The sequence below is a fragment of the Cetorhinus maximus genome, chromosome 1 (genome assembly GCF_964194155.1).
Source record: "Cetorhinus maximus chromosome 1, sCetMax3.hap1.1, whole genome shotgun sequence".
Lineage (NCBI taxonomy): Eukaryota > Metazoa > Chordata > Chondrichthyes > Lamniformes > Cetorhinidae > Cetorhinus > Cetorhinus maximus.
In genome coordinates, this window is record NC_135879.1 from 234,164,640 (window position 1) to 234,183,935 (window position 19,296).

The 19,296-nt window shown below is 43.2% G+C and overlaps 1 protein-coding gene across 3 annotated transcripts in view; it reads left to right on the forward strand.

Annotated features, from left to right (window-relative positions):
* The window catches only part of dnaaf9 (dynein axonemal assembly factor 9), a 253,896-nt gene that overhangs the window by 222,113 nt on the left and 12,487 nt on the right, over positions 1 to 19,296 (forward strand). For all 3 annotated transcript variants that reach the window (XM_078554544.1, XM_078554554.1, XM_078554564.1), the window contains 4 exons: positions 129 to 264; positions 7,400 to 7,486; positions 11,286 to 11,392; positions 13,091 to 13,165. In XM_078554544.1, coding sequence (XP_078410670.1) covers positions 129 to 264; positions 7,400 to 7,486; positions 11,286 to 11,392; positions 13,091 to 13,165 — 405 coding nt within the window. The remainder of the gene's footprint in view (positions 1 to 128; positions 265 to 7,399; positions 7,487 to 11,285; positions 11,393 to 13,090; positions 13,166 to 19,296) is intronic.

Below are 19,296 nucleotides of genomic sequence, written 5' to 3' on the forward strand. Positions count from 1 at the left end.
TTACAAATAAAATCTATAAAGAGCATCACACCTTAGTAATGCAAATATTAAGTAAAACCAATTATCATAAAAATGAATATTTTCATTTAATAATTAGTCTTTAAACTTCTCATTGATTTTTTTTCTAGGCTTGGTCAGTAATGTTGTTTTTACAAGCTTGACTTCTGAGCAAAGACATCCGCTTCTGGTGCATTTACAGAAGTTGATCCGTGTAGCAAATCCCAGCATTGCATTCATTCTTGCAGAAAAGGGAGCAGTGACCAGGTATTCAAATTTTTTTTTACAATTTTCTGCTCAAATACCTATGTTTATGATTTCTATGTTTATTCAAAAGGTGCACCCAGTTCCACTAATTGAGACCCTTAAGTTGGCACTTAATGCCTACTTAATAGCCTCATCCCACTGGCACTGCATTGACCCAAAGGTGGGCAGGGGGCTCACCATATGGGGAACACAACAAACAAATGTTAGTGTGTTTGCGTGCAGGCTTCCAGGGTGGGGTTCCTCATTCAAAGGCACTCAGTGCCTGATCAAGGGACCCGGCATTAGGAAGGGAGGGGGGCCTGAGAGCCACCCCACTGCCCTTGCTGCTGAGCCCCTCTATCCCCCCTGCCTGCGATTTGCACCCGTGACCATTCACTTGTGCCTGGATCCATCCACGTTTCCAGGACTCAGCTGGGTGTTGTACCAGCAGCAGCCACTGCCACTGGTGGCACTACCTGCCTCTGGCAACTCTCGTTAGGTGGGGCTTCCACTCCCAGGGTCCTTGATCCCTGGAAGGCCTGCTGCTGTACTGTCAAGTGCCTAGAATCTAACATAAAGGATGTGATAAAAGGACACTTGGATAATAATCTGATTGGGCATAGTCAGCATGGATTTATGAATGGGCAATCATGTTTGACAAACCTGTTGGGAGTTTTTTTGAGGATGTTACTAACTGAATTGATGAAGGGAAGTCGGTGGACATAGTATACTTGGATTTTCAGAAGGCTTTTGAGAAAGTCCCCCACGGGAAGCTGGTTAGCAAACACATAGGATAGGAGGTAATGTACTGGTGTGGATTAAGGATTGGTTAACAGGCAGAGTCACAGAATTCTTATGGTGCAGAAAGAGGCCATTCAGCCCATTGTATCTGCACTAGCTCTCCAAATGGGCATTATGACTTAGTGCCATTCTCTTGTTTTTTCCCCGTACTCTTGCGCATTGTTTCTGTTCAAATAATCATCTAATGCCCCCTTGAATGCCTTGATTGAGCCTGCCTCTACCACGCTCCTGGCAGTGCATTCCAGACTTGAACCACTCGCTGTGTGAAAAAGTTTTTTTATCACATCACATTTTCTTCTTCTGCAATTCATTTTAAACCTGTGCCCTCTCGCTCTCAATCCTTTTACGAGCGGGAACAGTTTGTCCCTATCCACTCTATCCAGATCCCCCATGATTTTGAACACCTCTATCAAATCCCCCCGAGCCTTTTCCTCTCCAAGGAGAATAGCTCTAATCTATCTTTGTAACTGAAGTTTCTCATCCCTGAAACCATTCTTGCAAACCTCTTCTGTACTCTCTCCAATGAGTTTGCATCCTTCCTAAAGTGTGGCACCCAGAAATGTACTCAATACTCCAGCTGAGATGTAACTAGTGTCTTATATAAGCTGATCATAACCTCCCTGCTCTTGTACTTTATGCCCCTATTAATAAAGCCCAGGATACTGTATGCTTTAGTAACTGCTCTCTACACCTGTCCTGTCACCTTCAATGATCTATACAGATACACCCAGGTCCCTCTGCTCCTGCACCCCCTTCAGAATTGTACCCCTTATTCTATGTTGTCTTTCCATGTTCTTCCTACCAGCATGCATCACCTCACACTTCTCAGCATTGAACTTCATCTGCCACCTATCTGCCCACTCCACCAATTTGTCTGTGCCCATTGGAAGTTCTATATTGTTCTCCTCACAGTTTACAATGCTTCCAAGTTTTGTATCATCGGCAAACTTGGAAACTGTCCCCTGCACAGCAAAATCTAGATCATTAATATATAATCAGGAAAAGCAAAGGTCCCAGTACTGACCCCTGGGGAACTCCACTACAAACCTTCCTCCAGCCTGAAAAATATCCATTGACCATTACCCTCTGTTTCCTCTTACACAGCCAATTTTGTATCCACATTACTACTTTTATTCCATGAGCTATAACATTTCTCACAAGTCTGTTGTGTGGCACTGTACCTAATGCCTTTTGAAAGTTCATGTACACCACATCAACAGCATTACCCTCATCAACCCTCTCTGTTACCTCTTCGGAAAACTCCAACGTGTTAGTTAAACATGATTTCCCCTTTGGAAATCCATGCTGGCTCTTCCTAATCAACCCATATTTTTCCAAATGACTACTAATTCTATCACGAATAATTGTTTCTAGAAGCTTTCCCACCACTGAAGTTAAACTGACTGCTCTGCAATTGTTGGGCTTATCCTTGCAATTTTTTTTTGAACAAGGACGTATTGTTTGCAATTCTCCAATCCTGTGGCACCACCCCTGAGTATAGGGAAGACTGAAAGGATTATGGCCAGTGCCCCTGCAATTTCCACTCTTACTTCCTTAAATGTGCTTGGATGCATCTCATCCGATCCCAGTGCCTTGTCAACTTTAAGTACCAACAATTTATCCAACACTTCCTTCTTATCAATTTTGAACCCTTCTAGTGACAGTGTTTCTTCCTCTGTCGCCATAGCCTTTGGTAAAGACAGATATATTCATGTAATGCCTCAGTCATGCCCCCTGCTCCATGTGTAAATCCCCTTTTTGGTCCCTAATTGGGCCTACGCCTCCTTTTACCATCCTCTTAGTATTTGTGTTCCGAAAGAAGACTTTAGAATTCCCCTTTATGTTGGCCGCTAGTCTTTTCTCATAACCCCTCTTTGCTTCTGTTACTTGCTTTTTCACCTGTCCCCTGAACCTTCTGTATTCTGCTTTGTTCTCAGTTGAATTTTATAAGACCATAAGATGTAGGAGCAGAAGTAACCCATTCGGATCATCGAGTCTTCTCTGCCATTCAGTGAGATCATGGCTGATCTGATAATCTTCAACTCCACTTGCCTGCCTTTTCCTCATAACCCTTGATTCCCTTACTGATTAAAAATCTGTCTATCTCAGACTTAAATGTACTTAACGACCCAGCCTCTACAGCCTTCTGTGGTAAAGAATTCCACAGATTAACAACCCTCTGAGAGAAGAAATTCCTCCTCGCCTCTGTCTTAAATGGATGACTCCTCATTCTGAGATTATGCTCTCTGGTCCTAGACTCACCCACAAGGGGAAACAACCTCTCAGCATCTAGCCTGTCAAGCCCCCTAAGAATCTTATATGTTTCAATAAGGTCGCCTCTTATTCTTCTAAACTCCAATAACTACGGGCCCAACCTACTCAGCCTCTCCTCATAAGAAAATCCCTCCACACCGGGAACCAAATACTCTACCTGACATCTGTCATAAGCATACTTTTTCTTCTTTACCTTAATTTCTACCTCCCTTTTCATCCAGGGAGCTCTGGATTTGTTTGCCCTACTTTTCCCTTTTGAGGGAATATACCTTGACTGTATCCGAACAATTCCTTCTTTGAAGGTAGCCCATTGTTCAGCTACAGTTTTTCCCGCCAGGTTCCAGTCTATCTGGCCCAGCTTCATTCTTGCACAATTGAAGTCGGCTCTCCCCCAGTTAATTATTCTTACTCTGGATTGCACATTGTCCTTTTCTACCTCATCCTAAACTTTACGATACTATGATCACTGTTTCCTAAATGTTCCCCCACTAACACTTGGGGCAGAATTTTCGGGTTGGCAGGTGGCCACGATCAGCGGTCAGGGAACAGACCGCTTACTGCAATCGGTCCCCGACTGCAATTTCATGCTGGCTGGTCAATTAACACTGAAAGGCTCAACGCTGTTGGGGTGGGGGCAGGAGGAGGGCAAGCGCTGAAGTCAGCATTGGCGTGGGGGAGCGCGGAAGGAAAGCTCCCCGAAGGCAGAGAACTGCCTCAGGGAGATGACAAATTTTAAATCAATAAGAACAGAATTTAATATTCGGAAAAATGTCCACGTATCAGAATGAGACACCTCAACAAAAGGATGATGAAAATTTTTTCAAAACATTTCAATTTTTTAAAAAATTAATCATGGAAATCTCTTCCTGCCTTTGGATGAGGTTTCCTCAAAAATGCAAAGGCCACCTGGCCGATTCGCCTGCCCACCCAGCGTAACTTTGGACGGGCAGCGAAAATTTGCCATCAGTTACTACTTTAATGGCCTTAACAGACCTCTTAATTGTCAGCGGGCGCGTTGCAGACTCTTGTGCGCACATGCCGACTGAAATATCGAGGGAGTGTGTGATTACATCGGGACAGTTGCCTGACATTATCGTGTGCTGTTTCACACTCAAGCATGTCGGGCACGCACCCACACGCTGAGCTGAAAATTCTGCCTTTGATCTACTTGGCCCACCTCATTTCCAAGAACCAGGCCCAACAGTGCATCCTCTCTTGTTGGACTAGACACATACTGCTGTAGAAAATTCTCCTGAACACAATCTACCACTGTCCCAGTCTACGTTTGGGTAATTAAAGTCCCCCATTACAATTACTCTGTAATGTTTGCATCTCTCTGTCATTTCCCTGCAGATTTATTCCTCTGCATCCTTCCCACTTGTTGGTGGTCTATAGACCATACCGAGCAATGTAGTTGCACTCTTTTTGTTCCTTAGCTGTAGCCAAATTGATTCTGTCCTTGAACCCTCTGAGACATCATCTTTCTCAACACTGCAATGCTCTCCTTAACCCCTCCTACTTTTCTTCCTTTCCTAACTTTTCTGAACACCTTGTACCCAGGAATATTTAACACCCAGTCCTACCCTTCCTTGAGCCAGATCTCTGTTATCGCCACAGCATCATATTTTCATATGGCAATCTGCGTTTTTAATTCCCCAATCTTATTTATTATCCTCTGTGCAGTCACATACATGCACAGTAACCATGATTTAGACTTCATGATTTTCTCCCTTACTCAGACTTCACAAACTTGTCTCTGACTGCATTCCTCTGAGAAACCAGCGCCCGCACCAGCTTCTGAAACAGAAAATCGATTTGTGAGCCGGACCCCAGGGGACTCCTGAACTACCTGCCAAGGTCACTTGGACTGCCTGGCAGTCACCCATTCCCTTTCTGCCTCCAGGCTCCTAAGCTGTGGCATGACCTCTTCTCTGAACGTGCTAACCACGTAGCTCTCAGCCTTATGGATGTGCCACAGTGACCCCAGCCGCTGCTCAAGCTCTGAAACCCGAAGGTCAAGGCTTTGCAGCTGGCAGCGTTTCCTGCACATGTGATTGTCTAGGACACCAGTAGCTTCATGACTTTCCACATATTACAGGACACACATTCCACTCGACCGAGCTGCGCTGCCATGTCTTAACTCTATTTTATTTTGGTTTATTCTACATTACTTTATTATACTGGCCCTGACTTTCCCTTATTCCTGGTGTTTCTCACTTAAATCTCTGACTTTCCCTTATTCCTGGTGTTTTTCACTTAAATCCAAGTGTAGCTACTTTTTTAAAAATGCGCTTTTCTAATTTACAGCAACCTAAAGACAGTCCCTGAAAGCAGTTTATTATCAACCAATAAACTTACGGTTTTCTTGTAATGTCACTATTTATTTTTCTCCATTCGAACTCGGCGCCAGCTGGTACTGAGCAGCTGACTGGTGTGCCTTTCCGACTCCCAGATAAGTGTAGGCCTCAAACCTCAGTCCTGATTTATACTCTCCCACTCCAGGTTGCTTCCTCACAGGTCCACCAACTCCCAAGGTAAGTGTAGGCCTCAAGCCTTGGTCCCGACTTATACTCTCCTGCTCCAGGTTGCGTCCTCACAGGTCCGCCACCTCTCTGACTCCCAAGGAAAGCAGAGAGTAGGAATAAACGAGTCATTTCCACGTTGGCAGGCTGTGACTAGTGGGCTATCGCAGGGATCAATACTTGGGCGCCAGCTGTTCACAATATATATCAATGATTTCGATGTGGCGATCAAATGTAATATTTCCAAGTTCGTGGATGACACCGAGCTAGGTAGGAATGTGTGTTGTGAGGGAGACGCAAAGCAGCTTCGAGAGGATTTGGACAGAATTGGTGAGTGGGCAATAACATGGCAGATGGATCATTATGTGGAAAAATGTGAGGTTATCCACTTTGGTAGGAGGAAGAGATGTGCAGAGTATTTCCTAAATGTTAAGAGATTAGAAAGTGTAGAAGTACAAAAGGACCCGGGTGCCCTCATCAATAAGTCACTGAGGGCTAAGATGCAGGTGCAGCAGGCTATCAGGAAGATTAATGGCATGTTTGAGTACAGGAGTAGTGAAGTCTTGCTTCAATTGTATAGAACTTTGGTTAGACCACACCTGGAGTGGTGTGTGCAGTTTTGGTTCCCTTACCATAGGAAGGATATTATTGCCATAGAGGGACTGCAATGAATGTTCACCAGACTTGCTCCCTGGATGGCAGGACTGTCCTATGAAGAGAGATTGGGAAAACTGAGCCCGTATTCTCTAGAGTTTCGAAGAATGAGAGGTGATCTCATGGAAACCGACAAAATACCCAAAGGGATAGACAGGGTAGTTGCAGGTGAGATGTTTCCCCTGGCTGGGGAGTCTAGAACCAGGGTACACAATTTCAAAATAAGGGGGAAGCCACTTAGGACCGAGATGAGGAAAAACCTTTTTGCTCAGAGGATTGTGAATCTTTGGAATTCTCTATCTCAGTGGGTTGCGGAAGCTCAGGCAATGAGTATGTTTAAAGTAGGGATTGACAGATTTCTAAATGCCAATGACGTAAAGAGATATGGGGATCATGTGGGGAAAAAGGCATTGAAGTGAATGATGAGCCATGATCATACTGAATGATGGAGCAGGCTCGATGGGGGCTGAATGGCTGCCCCTAATTTCCTAAAATACTGCTGCCCCTAATTTCCTAAGTGCACCCAATGCACTCAGAGGCAACGTGTGGCTGGAGAGTCGGCAGGCGGGATCCCCGTTGCCTCCGTTAAATACTGCCCAAAAAGTACAATTTTAAACTTCTTAATGTTTTTGTTAATAATATGTGGATGAAAGAGATACAATAATTACGAATCTAAAGTAAGGATGGTGGAATAAGCTTAAGTGAAAGTATTCAATGTTCCTGTAAAATACAAGTTTGGAAACAAATATTGTTGCTACTAAACAAGGATGCATGAGGCTTGCCAGACTGAATAAAACTGTGTACTGCATGACTTTTCTGTCGAGCAAAAAAAAGCAATACAAATTATCTCCTTCATAAAATTATTATTTATTTACCCTATTTTTGTTGTTTTTCCCAAAATATAGGAATGCTGATGTTGAAATGATTCTGTCTGAAAGCAGTTTTTCAGAGCCCTTGATGTTGAGAGCACGTTACTTGATGTTTCCTGGCTGGTAAGCAAGAGACAAAATTCTGTAAAGTCCAGTGCTACAATATGATTCTTGAACTGCTGGCACGAAGGACATATCAAATTAAGGATGAACAATTAAGATGTGAAATTGTATAGATAGTCTGGAACTTTCAGCCTTAAATTAGCGGTGTTATTTGCATTGCTATATTCAAATAATGGGGTATTTAGTGCAAAAAGTGATGGAATTTTTGGGAGTAGACTTGCTTTTCTTTTAAACAAGACACACAAATGATAACAAATAAAAGTAATAGCTATCTCGTCACTGACATGAGCCAGCCTTGTGTGCAGTAAGAACAAAGAAAAGTACAGCACAGGAACAGGCCCTTAGGCCCTCCAAACCTGCGCCGATCATATTGCCTGTCAAACGAAAACATTTTGCACTTCCGGGGTGTGTGTCCCTCTATTCCCATCCTATTCATGTATTTGTCAAGCTGCGTCTTAAACACAACTATCATACCTGCTTCCACCGCCTCTTCTGGCAGTGAATTCCAGACACTCACTACCCTCTGCGTAAAAAACTTGCCCCGCACATCTCCTCTAAAGTTTTCTCCTCTCATCTTAAATCTATGTCCCCTAGTAATTGACTCTTCCACCCTGGGAAAAAGCTACTGACTATCTACTCTGTCCATGCCACTCATAATTTTGTAAACTTCTATCAAGTCGCCCCTCAATCTCCGTCGCTCTAGTGAGAACAATCCAAGTTACTCCAAAACAAAAATAAAAATACCTGGAAAAACTCAGCAGGTCTGGCAGCACCTGCGGAGAGGAACACAGTTAACGTTTCGAGTCCGTATGACTTTAACAGCACTAAGTAAAAATAGAAGAGAGGTGAAATATAAGCTGGTTTAAGAGGGGGGTGGGGAAGGTAGGGCAAGTAGAGCTGGATAGAGGGCCAGTGATAGGTGGAGATAGCCAAAAGATGTCATAGACAAAAGGACAAAGAGGTGTTGAAGGTGCTGATATGATCTAAGGAATGTGCTAGTTGAGGGTAGAAAGCAGGACAAGCAAGGTACAGATAGCCCTAGTGGGGGTGGGGTGAAGGAATCGAAATAGGCTAAAAGGTAGAGATAAAACAATGGATGGAAATACATTTTTTAAATAATGGAAATAGGTGGGAAAAGAAAAATCTATATAAATTATTGGGAAATAAAAAGGGGGGATCGGAAAAAGGGTGGGGATGGAGGAGAGAGTTCATGATCTAAAATTGTTGAACTCAATATTCAGACCAGAAGGCTGTAAAGTGCCTAGTCGGAAGATGAGATGTTGTTCCTCCAGTTTGCGTTGAGCTTCACTGGAACAATGCAGCAGGCCAAGGACAGACGTGGGCATGAGAGCAGGGAGGAGTGTTGAAATGGCAAGCGACAGGGAGGTCTGGGTCATGCTTGCGGACAGACCGAAGGTGTTCTGCAAAGCGGTCACCCAATCTGCGTTTGGTCCCTCCAATGTAGAGGAAACTGCATTGGAGAGACCAAACGCAGACTGGGTGACCGCTTTGCAGAACACCTTCGGTCTGTCCGCAAGCATGACTCAGACCTCCCTGTCGCTTGCCATTTCAACACTCCACCCTGCTCTCATGCCTACATGTCTGCCCTTGGCTCCAGTGAAGCTCAACGCAAACTGGAGGAACAGCACCTCATCTTCCGACTAGGCACTTTACAGCCTTCCGGACTGAATATTGAGTTCAACAATTTTAGATCGTGAACTCTCTCCTCCATCCCCACCCCCTTTCCGATCCCCCTTTTTTCTTTTCCAATAATTTATATAGATTTTTCTTTTCCCACCTATTTCCATTATTTTTAAATGTATTTCCATCCATTGTTTTATCTCTACCTTTTAGCCTATTTAAATTCCTTCACCCCACCCCCACTAGGGCTATCTGTACCTTGCTTGTCCTCCTTTCTACCCTTAATTAGCACATTCCTTAGATAATATCACCACCTTCAACACCTCTTTGTCCTTTTGTCTATGACATCTTTTGGCTAGCTCCACCTATCACTGGCCCTCTATCCAGCTCTACTTGTCCCACCCCCCCATAAACCAGCTTATATTTCACCTCTCTTCTATTTTTACTTAGTTCTGTTGAAGAGTCATACGGACTCGAAACGTTAACTGTGTTCCTCTCCACAGATGCTGCCAGACCTGCTGAGTTTTTCCAGGTATTTTTAATTTTATTTTGGATTTCCAGCATCTGCAGTTTTTTGCTTTTATCCAAATTTCTCCAACCTCTCCTCATAGTTAATAACCTCCAGACCAGGCAGCATCCTGGTAAACCTCCTCTGCACCCTCTCCAAGGCCTCCATACCCTTCTGGTAATGTGGCGACCAGAATTGCACACAATATTCCCAGTGTGGCCTAACCAAGGTTCTATACAGCTGCAGCATGACTTCCCAGCTTTTATACTCAATACTTCTGCCGATGAAGGCAAGTATGCCATATGCCTTCCTGACTACCCTATCCACCTACGTTGCCACTTTCAGTGACCTGTGGACCTGTACACCCAGATCCCTCGGCCCGTCGATGCACTTAAGGGTTCTGCCATTTGCTGTATAATTCCTACCTGTATTAGACCTTCCAAAATGCATCACCTCGCATTTGTCCGGATTAAACTCCATCTGCCATTTCTCCGCCCAAGTCTCCAACCGATCTATATCCCGTTGTATCCTCTTCACTATCTACAACTCCTCCAACCTTAGTGTCGTCTGCAAACTTACTAATTAGCCCAGTTACATTTTCCTTCAAATCATTTATGTATACTACAAACAGCAAAGGTCCCAGCACTGATCCCTGCGGAACTCCACTAGTCACAGCTCTCCATTCAGAAAAGCACCCTTCCACTGTCTTCTATGACCAAGCCAATTCTGTATCCATCTTGCCTGCTCACCTCTGATCCCGTGCGACTTTACCTTCTGTACCAGTCTGCCATGAGGGACCTTGTCAAAGGCCTTACTGAAATCCATGTAGATAACATCCAGTGCCCTTCCATTGTCGAGCATCTTTTCACTTCCTCGAAAAACTCGATCAAGTTAGTGAGACACGACTTCCCCTTCACAAAACCATGCTGCCTCTCACTAATACGCCCATTTGCTTCCAAATGGTAGTAAATCCTGTCACGAAGAATCTTCTCCAATAATTTCCCTACCACTGTCGTAAAGCTCACCGGCCTGTAATTTCCTGGATTATCCCTGCTACCCTTCTTAAACAATGGAACAACATTGGCCGTTCTCCAGTCCTCTAGGACCTCACCCGTAGCCAATGAGGATCCAAAGATCTCTGTCAAGGCCCCAGCAATCTCCTCCCTCGCCTTCCTCAGTACTCTGGGGTAGATCCCATCTGGCCCTGGGGACTTACCCACCTTAATATTCTTCAAGACGCCTAACACCTCCTTTTTGATCTCAACATGATCCAGGCTATCTACACACTCTTCCCTAGACAAATCGACTGCTAAGTCCTTCTCTTTGGTGAATACTGATGAGAAGTACTCATTTGGTGTATCTCCCATTTCTTCTGGCTCCACTCACAGATTCCCACCTCTGCCCCTGAGTGGGCCTACCCTTTCCCTGGCTACCCTCTTGCTTTTTACATATGTATAACAGGCCTTGAGATTTTCCTTAATCCTGGTTGCCAATGACTTTTCATGACCCCTTTTTGCCCTCCTGACTCCTTACTTAAGTTTCTTCCTACTTTCTTAGTAAAATGAAGAATTGGTAGAGCAAAAGAATTTTGAGAGAAGTTTAATTTTCGTGGATATTTGAAAATATTACATATTTTCATGTTTTGTCCAGGTGGAATGGCAAATTCAGATCAGGATCCATTTTCCCACAAATGACTCAGATCTGCATTAGGTTTAACCGTCCACTTGAAAAGGCCCGATTTGCGACAAAGTGCAAAGGTAAATTTCAATTTTATGGTAAGATGAAAGTGCCATTCTTCTATTAGTGTTTAGTTCACATGTGGTAGAGTTCAAAACTGTCAATGTTGCAATTGAATGAAACCAATAAAGTATAATTCACTTAGGATTAGAAACAGATGGGCCTGAATGTAATGAATAACATTTTGATTTCATACCTGGATGATGTGTATCCCTGGGTGACTTAATGCATTAATAGCCACAACTGAGGTTTTTGACATTGACTGGGATGCTACATTGGACTCAATGAAAAATATTGTTCGTCTTTTCCTTCCTTCCTTCATTCGGTGCAGAGTATTATTGTCAGAGTTATGAAAATATTCATGTCTGACATGTTTACCATGCTAGTGCCTAAAATACTGGAAAAACATAAATGAAAGGTTGAAATGTAAAATATACAAAAAATCCTTTAATATTTCCCTGGCCTCCTATGGCTGACTCTTGGTTGAGCACTTTAACTTGAAGCGACATTGTATATCTGGAAACCTAGGCAAAGAGTGCTATCCCAGCTGAGCTACATCATGTATCACAGCTACACTCATTGTCATTCAGCAAGGAGCAGTCACACAGCTGATCTTCAACCATATGGACCCTAAGCTCTGGAACTCCCTTCCTAAACCCCTCCACGTTTTTCTCTTCCTTTGCAACTCCTTAAAACTTACCTCCTTCAGCCAAGCTTTTTATCATCCATCCTAATATCCTGCTTCACCTGTAAAGTATAGTAAAGGCGTTATATAAATTCAAGTTATTGATTTTTACATTTTTTTCTTCCTCCCTCTCAACTGCATATCCACATTTTTTTATTCATTCATGGGCTGTGGGCGTGGCTGGCTAGGCCAGCATTTATTGCCCATCCCTAATTGCCCTTGTTCAGAGGGTATTTAAGAGTCAACCACATTGCTGTGGATCTGGAGTCACATGTAGGCCAGACCAGGTTAGGACAGCAGATGTCCTTCCCTGAAGGACATTAGTAAACCAGATGGGTTTTTATGATGACCGGCAATGGTTTCATGGCCATCAATTAGACTTTTAATTCCAAATTTTTATTGAATTCAAATTTCACCATCTGCCATAGTGGGATTCGAACCCAGGTCCCAGAACATTATCCTGGGTCTCTGGAACACTAGCCCAACCTGACTCTTCCCCAAGCTCAAGGGTATAGAGGCCAACTCCCCAGTTATTGCCAGGGTGAAAATTGCTAATCTTCTTACTTAAGCCATTCCCATAGTTCTTTTAAATTAGTGCATTTTTAGGTTTTATACCTAATTCCTGCTCCTTTGTCTTTTTAAATTGAAGACTATGTTACACTTGCTATTCCATAAAGATTTTGTGTGTGCTATCAATCTTTTATTACTACCAAGTTGAAATGTGCGCTACATCTTGCAGCCTCCCTGATGCACTGGTTCATGAAGCAGGTTAGCAACCCCCACACTTGGGCTTCAGCAATTTATACAGAGGTTCAACAACAACTTGAATGAATTGTCAGCAAGGTTGGCTCAGATATTGAATTCATTTAACAAAGAGTTAGTACTATAATGAAAAAATAGTTAAGATTTGGAAAGATTAGATAAAATATGTTGAATGGGCTTCTTTATCCAAATTTGCTGAATTTTTAATGTGGAAACCAACGTATACCTTCAGAATGATCCTTAGTCATCTTGTCATTTCCTTGTTATCTAGCTTTGAGAACCACACTGAAGTCATTTCCTTTCACTGGAAATATATATCACATTCGAGCACAACTGAAATTTGCAGGTACCTACATTTTGGGGCTTCATTTCTATCATCTTGTGTAGCATATTTATTTATCTGTTGAGGTGACATAATTTCTGTGACTTTTGAGGTACTTTTATTGCTTATTATATTGAAAATTAGAATGATCTAATATTGGATACATTAAATTGCATTGAATTCATGTTCTCAGGCACAGCAGTACTACATTGGCTGAATGGCCCCCTTCTAAGATGTAACCATTCTATGATTCTGTGATATTTCACTGAACAGCTTCCTTAAGATTTAACCTCATTCATTCAACTAATATACAGGATATTTAAAAATGATCTGTGGAACAGTTTATCAGAAATATTTGTGATCTTCATTGTTCAATTTGACCTATTTTACACATATTGCTGCGGGCTAATGTAGCATGAATGTAGCAGTGGGTGCCAGGACACTGAATAAATTTAAGGATGAGATAGGCAGATTTTTAATTAGTAAGGGGTTGAAAGGTTATGGGGAGAGGGCGGGAAATTGGAGTTGAGGCCGAAATGAGATCAGCAATGATCGTATTGAATGGTGGGGCAGGCTCGAGGAGCTGAGTTGCCTACTCCTCCTAGTTCTTGTGTTCTAATGAATGTGCTTAAACCTGCAAAAATGTCCAATATGTAACATTCACTGTATGGAAAAATTACATGCATGATTTTAGTGCTCATAGGAACAGGAACATTTAGCTCCTAAATCCTGATCTGCCATTCAATTAAATCATGGCTGATCTGTATCTCAACTCCATTTACCCAGCTTTGTTCCATACCTATTGAAATCCTTATCAAACAAAAACCTACCAATCTCAATTGTTAAAAAAAAATCAGTTGCGCCAGCAAGCATCTTTTTGGGGAGAGAGTTCCAAATATCCACTTATTACTTCCAGGTTTCATTCCGCATGACATAATGCTGTATTTAAGTTGTAAGATTATGTCCTTTTGTTCTGGATTTCCCCACCTGAGCAAAGAGTTTTTCTGCATCAACACCATTGGATCCCTTGATCATTTTAAACACATTGAGCAGATCTCCTTTCAACCTATAATCTCAAGGGGATATAAACTAAGGTTATACAATTTGTCCTCGTCATTGAACCCCTTTTGCACTATCATTCTGGTGTATCTGCATTCTGCAATTTCTGAGGCCAGTATATTTTTCTGAGGCTTGTTGCCCAAACCTGAATGCAGTACATCATTAAAAGTCTAATCTTGGTGTGTGCAACTGGAGCATCACTGCCTCACTTTTTTAAATTCCAGTCTCTTTGAGGTATAGACCAACACTCCATTAGCTTTTTTAATTACTTTTATACCAATGCACTAGTTTTTAGTGATTTAATATAGGGTATGTGCTTTTTAGCATATGAACGCTTAAATTCCTTTGCTCCTCAACAATTCCTGCTTTTTAACCATTAAGAAATTATCCTGGTTTTCCTTTCTCAAATCCAAAGTGCATGACCTCACACTTCCCCACATTGAACTTCATCCAAAGTTTTGCACTCACTTAGTCTATATTTATGTCCCTTTGTAACTTCCAGCTCCAATTCACAGAACTTATTACGCTTCTTAATGTAGGCCTCTGCAAATTTGGATACAAACTCTATTACTTCATCTAGGTAGTTAATGTATATGTTGAAAGGCTGAGACCCCAGTACAGATCCTTGGGGGGGCACCACTTGTTCCATTCAGAGAATGTACCCTTTTAGCCCTGCTCTCTGTCTGTCATTTACCAACCAATTACTGACCTATGTCACAAGGTTACATCCAATTCCAAGGGCTTTCATTTTTGCTAATAAAATGTTGTGCCAAACCTTATCAGATACCTTCTGAGAGTCCATATGGATAACTTCCATACAAACTCCCTATCCACCATGTTAGTAGTAGTTGCTTCAAAAACTAATTCAGCTAGATTAGTCAAATGTACCTATCGATCACAAATCCATACTGATACTCTTTAATCAGCTGCTACTTTTCCAAGTACTCGGTCACCCCATTGCAGTCCCGCTCTGAACTGTTTGCCCTTGGCATCCTACACTGTCCCAGTGCAGCTCAATGCAAACACATCTTTCTTCTCAGCATTTTACAGCCTTCTGGCTCAACATTGAGTTGAACAAATTTAGACATTAATGACCTCCCCATTTTCTTTCAGACAGCAGATGCTGCACTGGAGTCACTGCAAGTGGAGGAAGCCTGGGCTGGTGCTAAGGAAAGGAGGTGGGATTCCCTGTTGGTACACAACTGGAAAGGTAGCTGCACTCCTGGGTCTACCTTCCTTTCTTTCACCATGATAGCTGCCTCCTCATGGCAACTCCCATGGTAAAAGAATGGTAGGTAGACCCCAGGAGTGCAGGCTACCTTTCCAGCCATGTCCCAACAGGAAATCCACCCCCTTCTGAAGCCTGACTCTCCCCCTCCTTTGCTGTAGCCATTTACATTTATGCTTCCTCTTGCAAGGGGCTACTATTCCTTTTGTTATTCAATCACATCTGCTTTATCATAGATCTATCCCTTTTGATTTATTTTCATGGGTCTGTATTTGCTTAAGAGCTGTTCATCTCTAACATCTTCTGATTACATTGACATAAAAATTTAGCTTTAATTACCTTTTCACAGATGCTGCCTAACCTGCTGAATAAATCCAACATTTTCTTTTATTATAAAAATCAGTGTTTCTTTTATTTAACTTTGACAATTAAAAAATGTATGTATTATTTTGTTGAACTCAATTTAAAAAGTACGAGTAAGAGTGGGCTATTTGACCCTTAAGAGCCTACTTCACTATTCAATAAGGTCATGGCTGATCTACCGCAACTCCATTTTCCCACCCATAAACCTTTCACACATTTCAATGAGATCTAGGGAATACAGGTCTCCCCTCACAGCACAGTGCCCTCACAGCACAGTGCCCTCATCCCAGGAATCAGTTTTGTGAACCTCCGTTTCACTTCCTCTAAGGAAAGTCTACCCTTCCTCAGATAACGAGATCCAAAATATCCACATTAATTCATGTGCAGTCTGTTAGGAACTAGATATAGTTTAAGTAAGTTGAATTTTTATTTGTGGGTGTCAAGAATAAGCCATAGCTTTTAAGTTCAAGTAAGTTTTATTTGAGGATGAAACCTGGGCTTCATTTCACTTTGAAGAATGTTGGCTGTGTATCTTTGGGTTTGTTTGTATACCTCCATTCTAATGAGGTTTTATGACTCTTGAAGTCAGAAAACTGGGCTTTTGCCTAGCAACAGGCAGCCCACAGACACACAAAAACAGAAAGCAGATTTTTTGTTCAGTTGGAAACAGGAGATAAGAGAAGCTGGATTGGAGAGAGGTGCAGGAAGCAGATTTCTCAAAAGAACAGAAGAAAGGGGGTCGCAAGAACACCTTCTAGTCAAAGGACAAGAACAGTATTAAGGAAAAGGTCCTGTTAAGTGAAGTTAAGAGTGAGGAGCGGAGGAGGACTCCACGTTTAAAGAGAGAAAGCTGCCGGACACAGACTTAAATCAAAATAGGCTTGTGAGAGGCCAGAAGATCCAAGGAGGCAGCCAAAGGCCGGTAACTCTTTACTACAGCCCTGTAAAGCAGTGGTGTTCTGTTGGCACGCATGAGTATGAAAGAGAGAGTGCATGCAAGGCAAAGCTTCCAAAGTGGTAATTCCGGGGGAAGGAACATAGGAAGGAGAGATCAAAACCCTGGAGGTGGACCCTTGTGGAAGGTGTCCAAGAGAAAACCATCTGTTGTGGAGTATTTTAAACTAACACTCAATACAGGGTCTTTCATTTAAACGTCAAGCAGCCTTTATTTTTACACCGGTGGGGAGAGGATTTCTACTGGTAAACCAGGAGACTTCTCCAATAATAAGAGTTTCAAGCAGTTTATATACTATTCTAATTGCGTTACAATCACAGTGCCACCTGCAACAGAAACTGATACCATTAAGAAGAACTGGAATGTAAGACATCACAACAATGACACAGGATAACCACCATCATGTAATCTAATTAAAAAATGAAGGAGGCAGTTGTCACAACCAAATGGCCTCAGACAACATCCTGTCATGGGAAGAGAGAAATCTGTTACATAGAGGTCAACTTTGGAGCCAGGGTCAGCTCATCTTGATAGGATCCATTGCATTCAGTTGTGGAAATAACATCAGCACTGAGCAGGTCTGTCCAGAACGATGTGCTGGATCAAAGTGGGTGCTAAGCACTAATCATCCGGCAAGATGTTCTCAGGTGATGTGTTTGTGACACTCTGTAAGCTTAGCATCCAGGAACAATTTTAACCCATAGGGCAGAATCTTGCCCTTGGATGGCGGGCGGGCCCCACCGGATTGGTGGTGGGCGGGTAGCCGACCCCCGCCACTGTAACGGGGCCATTTTAAGTGGGCGGGCTAATTAAGGCCCGCCCAGCGGCATTCCCGACAGGAAGCGCTTTACGCTTCCTGTGCGGGGGGTGGGGAGGGATTCCCCACCTGTCAAAGTGCGCTCTTTCGCGTGCATGAGGCAAAGTGCTGTCTCAGGGAGATTACTGACAGTGGTAAAAACTTTAAAAATAGAAACATTAAAAAATTATTAACATGTCCCCCTCATGTGACAATGTCACAGGAGATGGGACATGTTAATAAAGAACACACAAACTTTATTATTTTTGTACAAAATGGATATGAAACTTCATCCCGCCAGTGGATGAAGTTTCATGAATAACCAGAAGCCCACTGGGACTCCTGGCCTGACTGCCAGCCTTAAGGCTGGCCGGGCAGGTCTTTAAGTACTTTAACTAGCCTGTCAATGGCCTCAATTGGCCATTGACAGGTCGGCGGGCGGACAGCTGATTTCACTATCCGCTCGCCTTCCTAAAAATTTAAAGGGACCAGGATGACGTTGGGGATTCCTCCCGACATCATCCCGCATCATTTTCACCCTCGGCGACCAGGCCCCGCCCCCAAATCGCCGTGGAGCTTGAAAACCCCACTTCATGTTGTTTAGGAGAAGATTTTTTATTTACTCATTCATGGGACATGGGCTTCCCTGGCTGGACCAGCATTTATTGCCCATCCCTAGTTACCCTTGAGAAGGTGCTGGTGAACTGCCTTCTTGAACCACTGCAGTCCGTCTGGTGTGGGTACTCCCACAGTGCTGTAGGAAGGGAGTTCCAGGATTTTGACCCAACGACAGTGAAGGAACGGTGATATATTTCCAAGTCAGGATGGTGAGTGACTTGGAGGAGAACTTCCAGGTGGTGGTGTTCCCATCTATCTGCTGTCCTTGTCCTTCTAGATAGGTAGTGGTCATGGGTTTGGAAGGTGCTGTTGAAGGACCCTTGGTGAATTCCTGCAGTGCATCTTGTAGATGGTACACACTGCTGCCACTGTGCGTCAGTGGTGGAGGGAGTAAATGTTTGTGGATGTGGTGCCAATCAAACGGGCTGCTTTGTCCTGGAGGTGTCAAGTTTCTTGAGTATTGTTGGAGCTGCACTCATCCAGGCAAGTGGGAAGTATTCCATCACACTCCTGACTTGTGCCTTGTAGATGGTGGACAGGCTTTGGGACGTCAGGAGGTGAGTTACTCGTCACATGATTCCTAGCCTCTGACCTGTCCTTGTAGCCACAGTATTTATATGGCTAGTCCAGTTCATTTCTGGTCAGGGGAACCCCCCCAGGATGTTGATAGTGAGGGATTCAGTCATGGTAATGCCATTGAACATCAAGGGGCGATGGTTGGATTCTCTCTTGTTGGAGATGGTCATTGTGTGGCGCGAATGTTACTTGCCACTTGTCAGCCCATGCCTGGATATTGTCCAGGTCTTGCTGCATTTGGACATGGACTGCTTCAGTATCTGAGGAGTCGCATTATCTGAAAGTTGCTGAATTTGCCTACCTGCATTTGTGGGTCTATTTGTATTCATTCATGGGATGTGGGCTTAGCTAGCTGGGTCAGCATTTATTGCCCATCCCTAATTGCCCTTGAGAAAGTGGTGTTGAGCTGCCTTCTTGAACCGCTGCAGTCCATCTGGTGTGGGTACACCCACTGTGCTGTTAGAAAGGGAGTTCCAGGATTTTGACCCAGCGACAGTGAAGGAAGGGCGATATATTTCCAAGTCAGGATAGTGCGTGACTTGGAGGGGAACTTCTAGGTG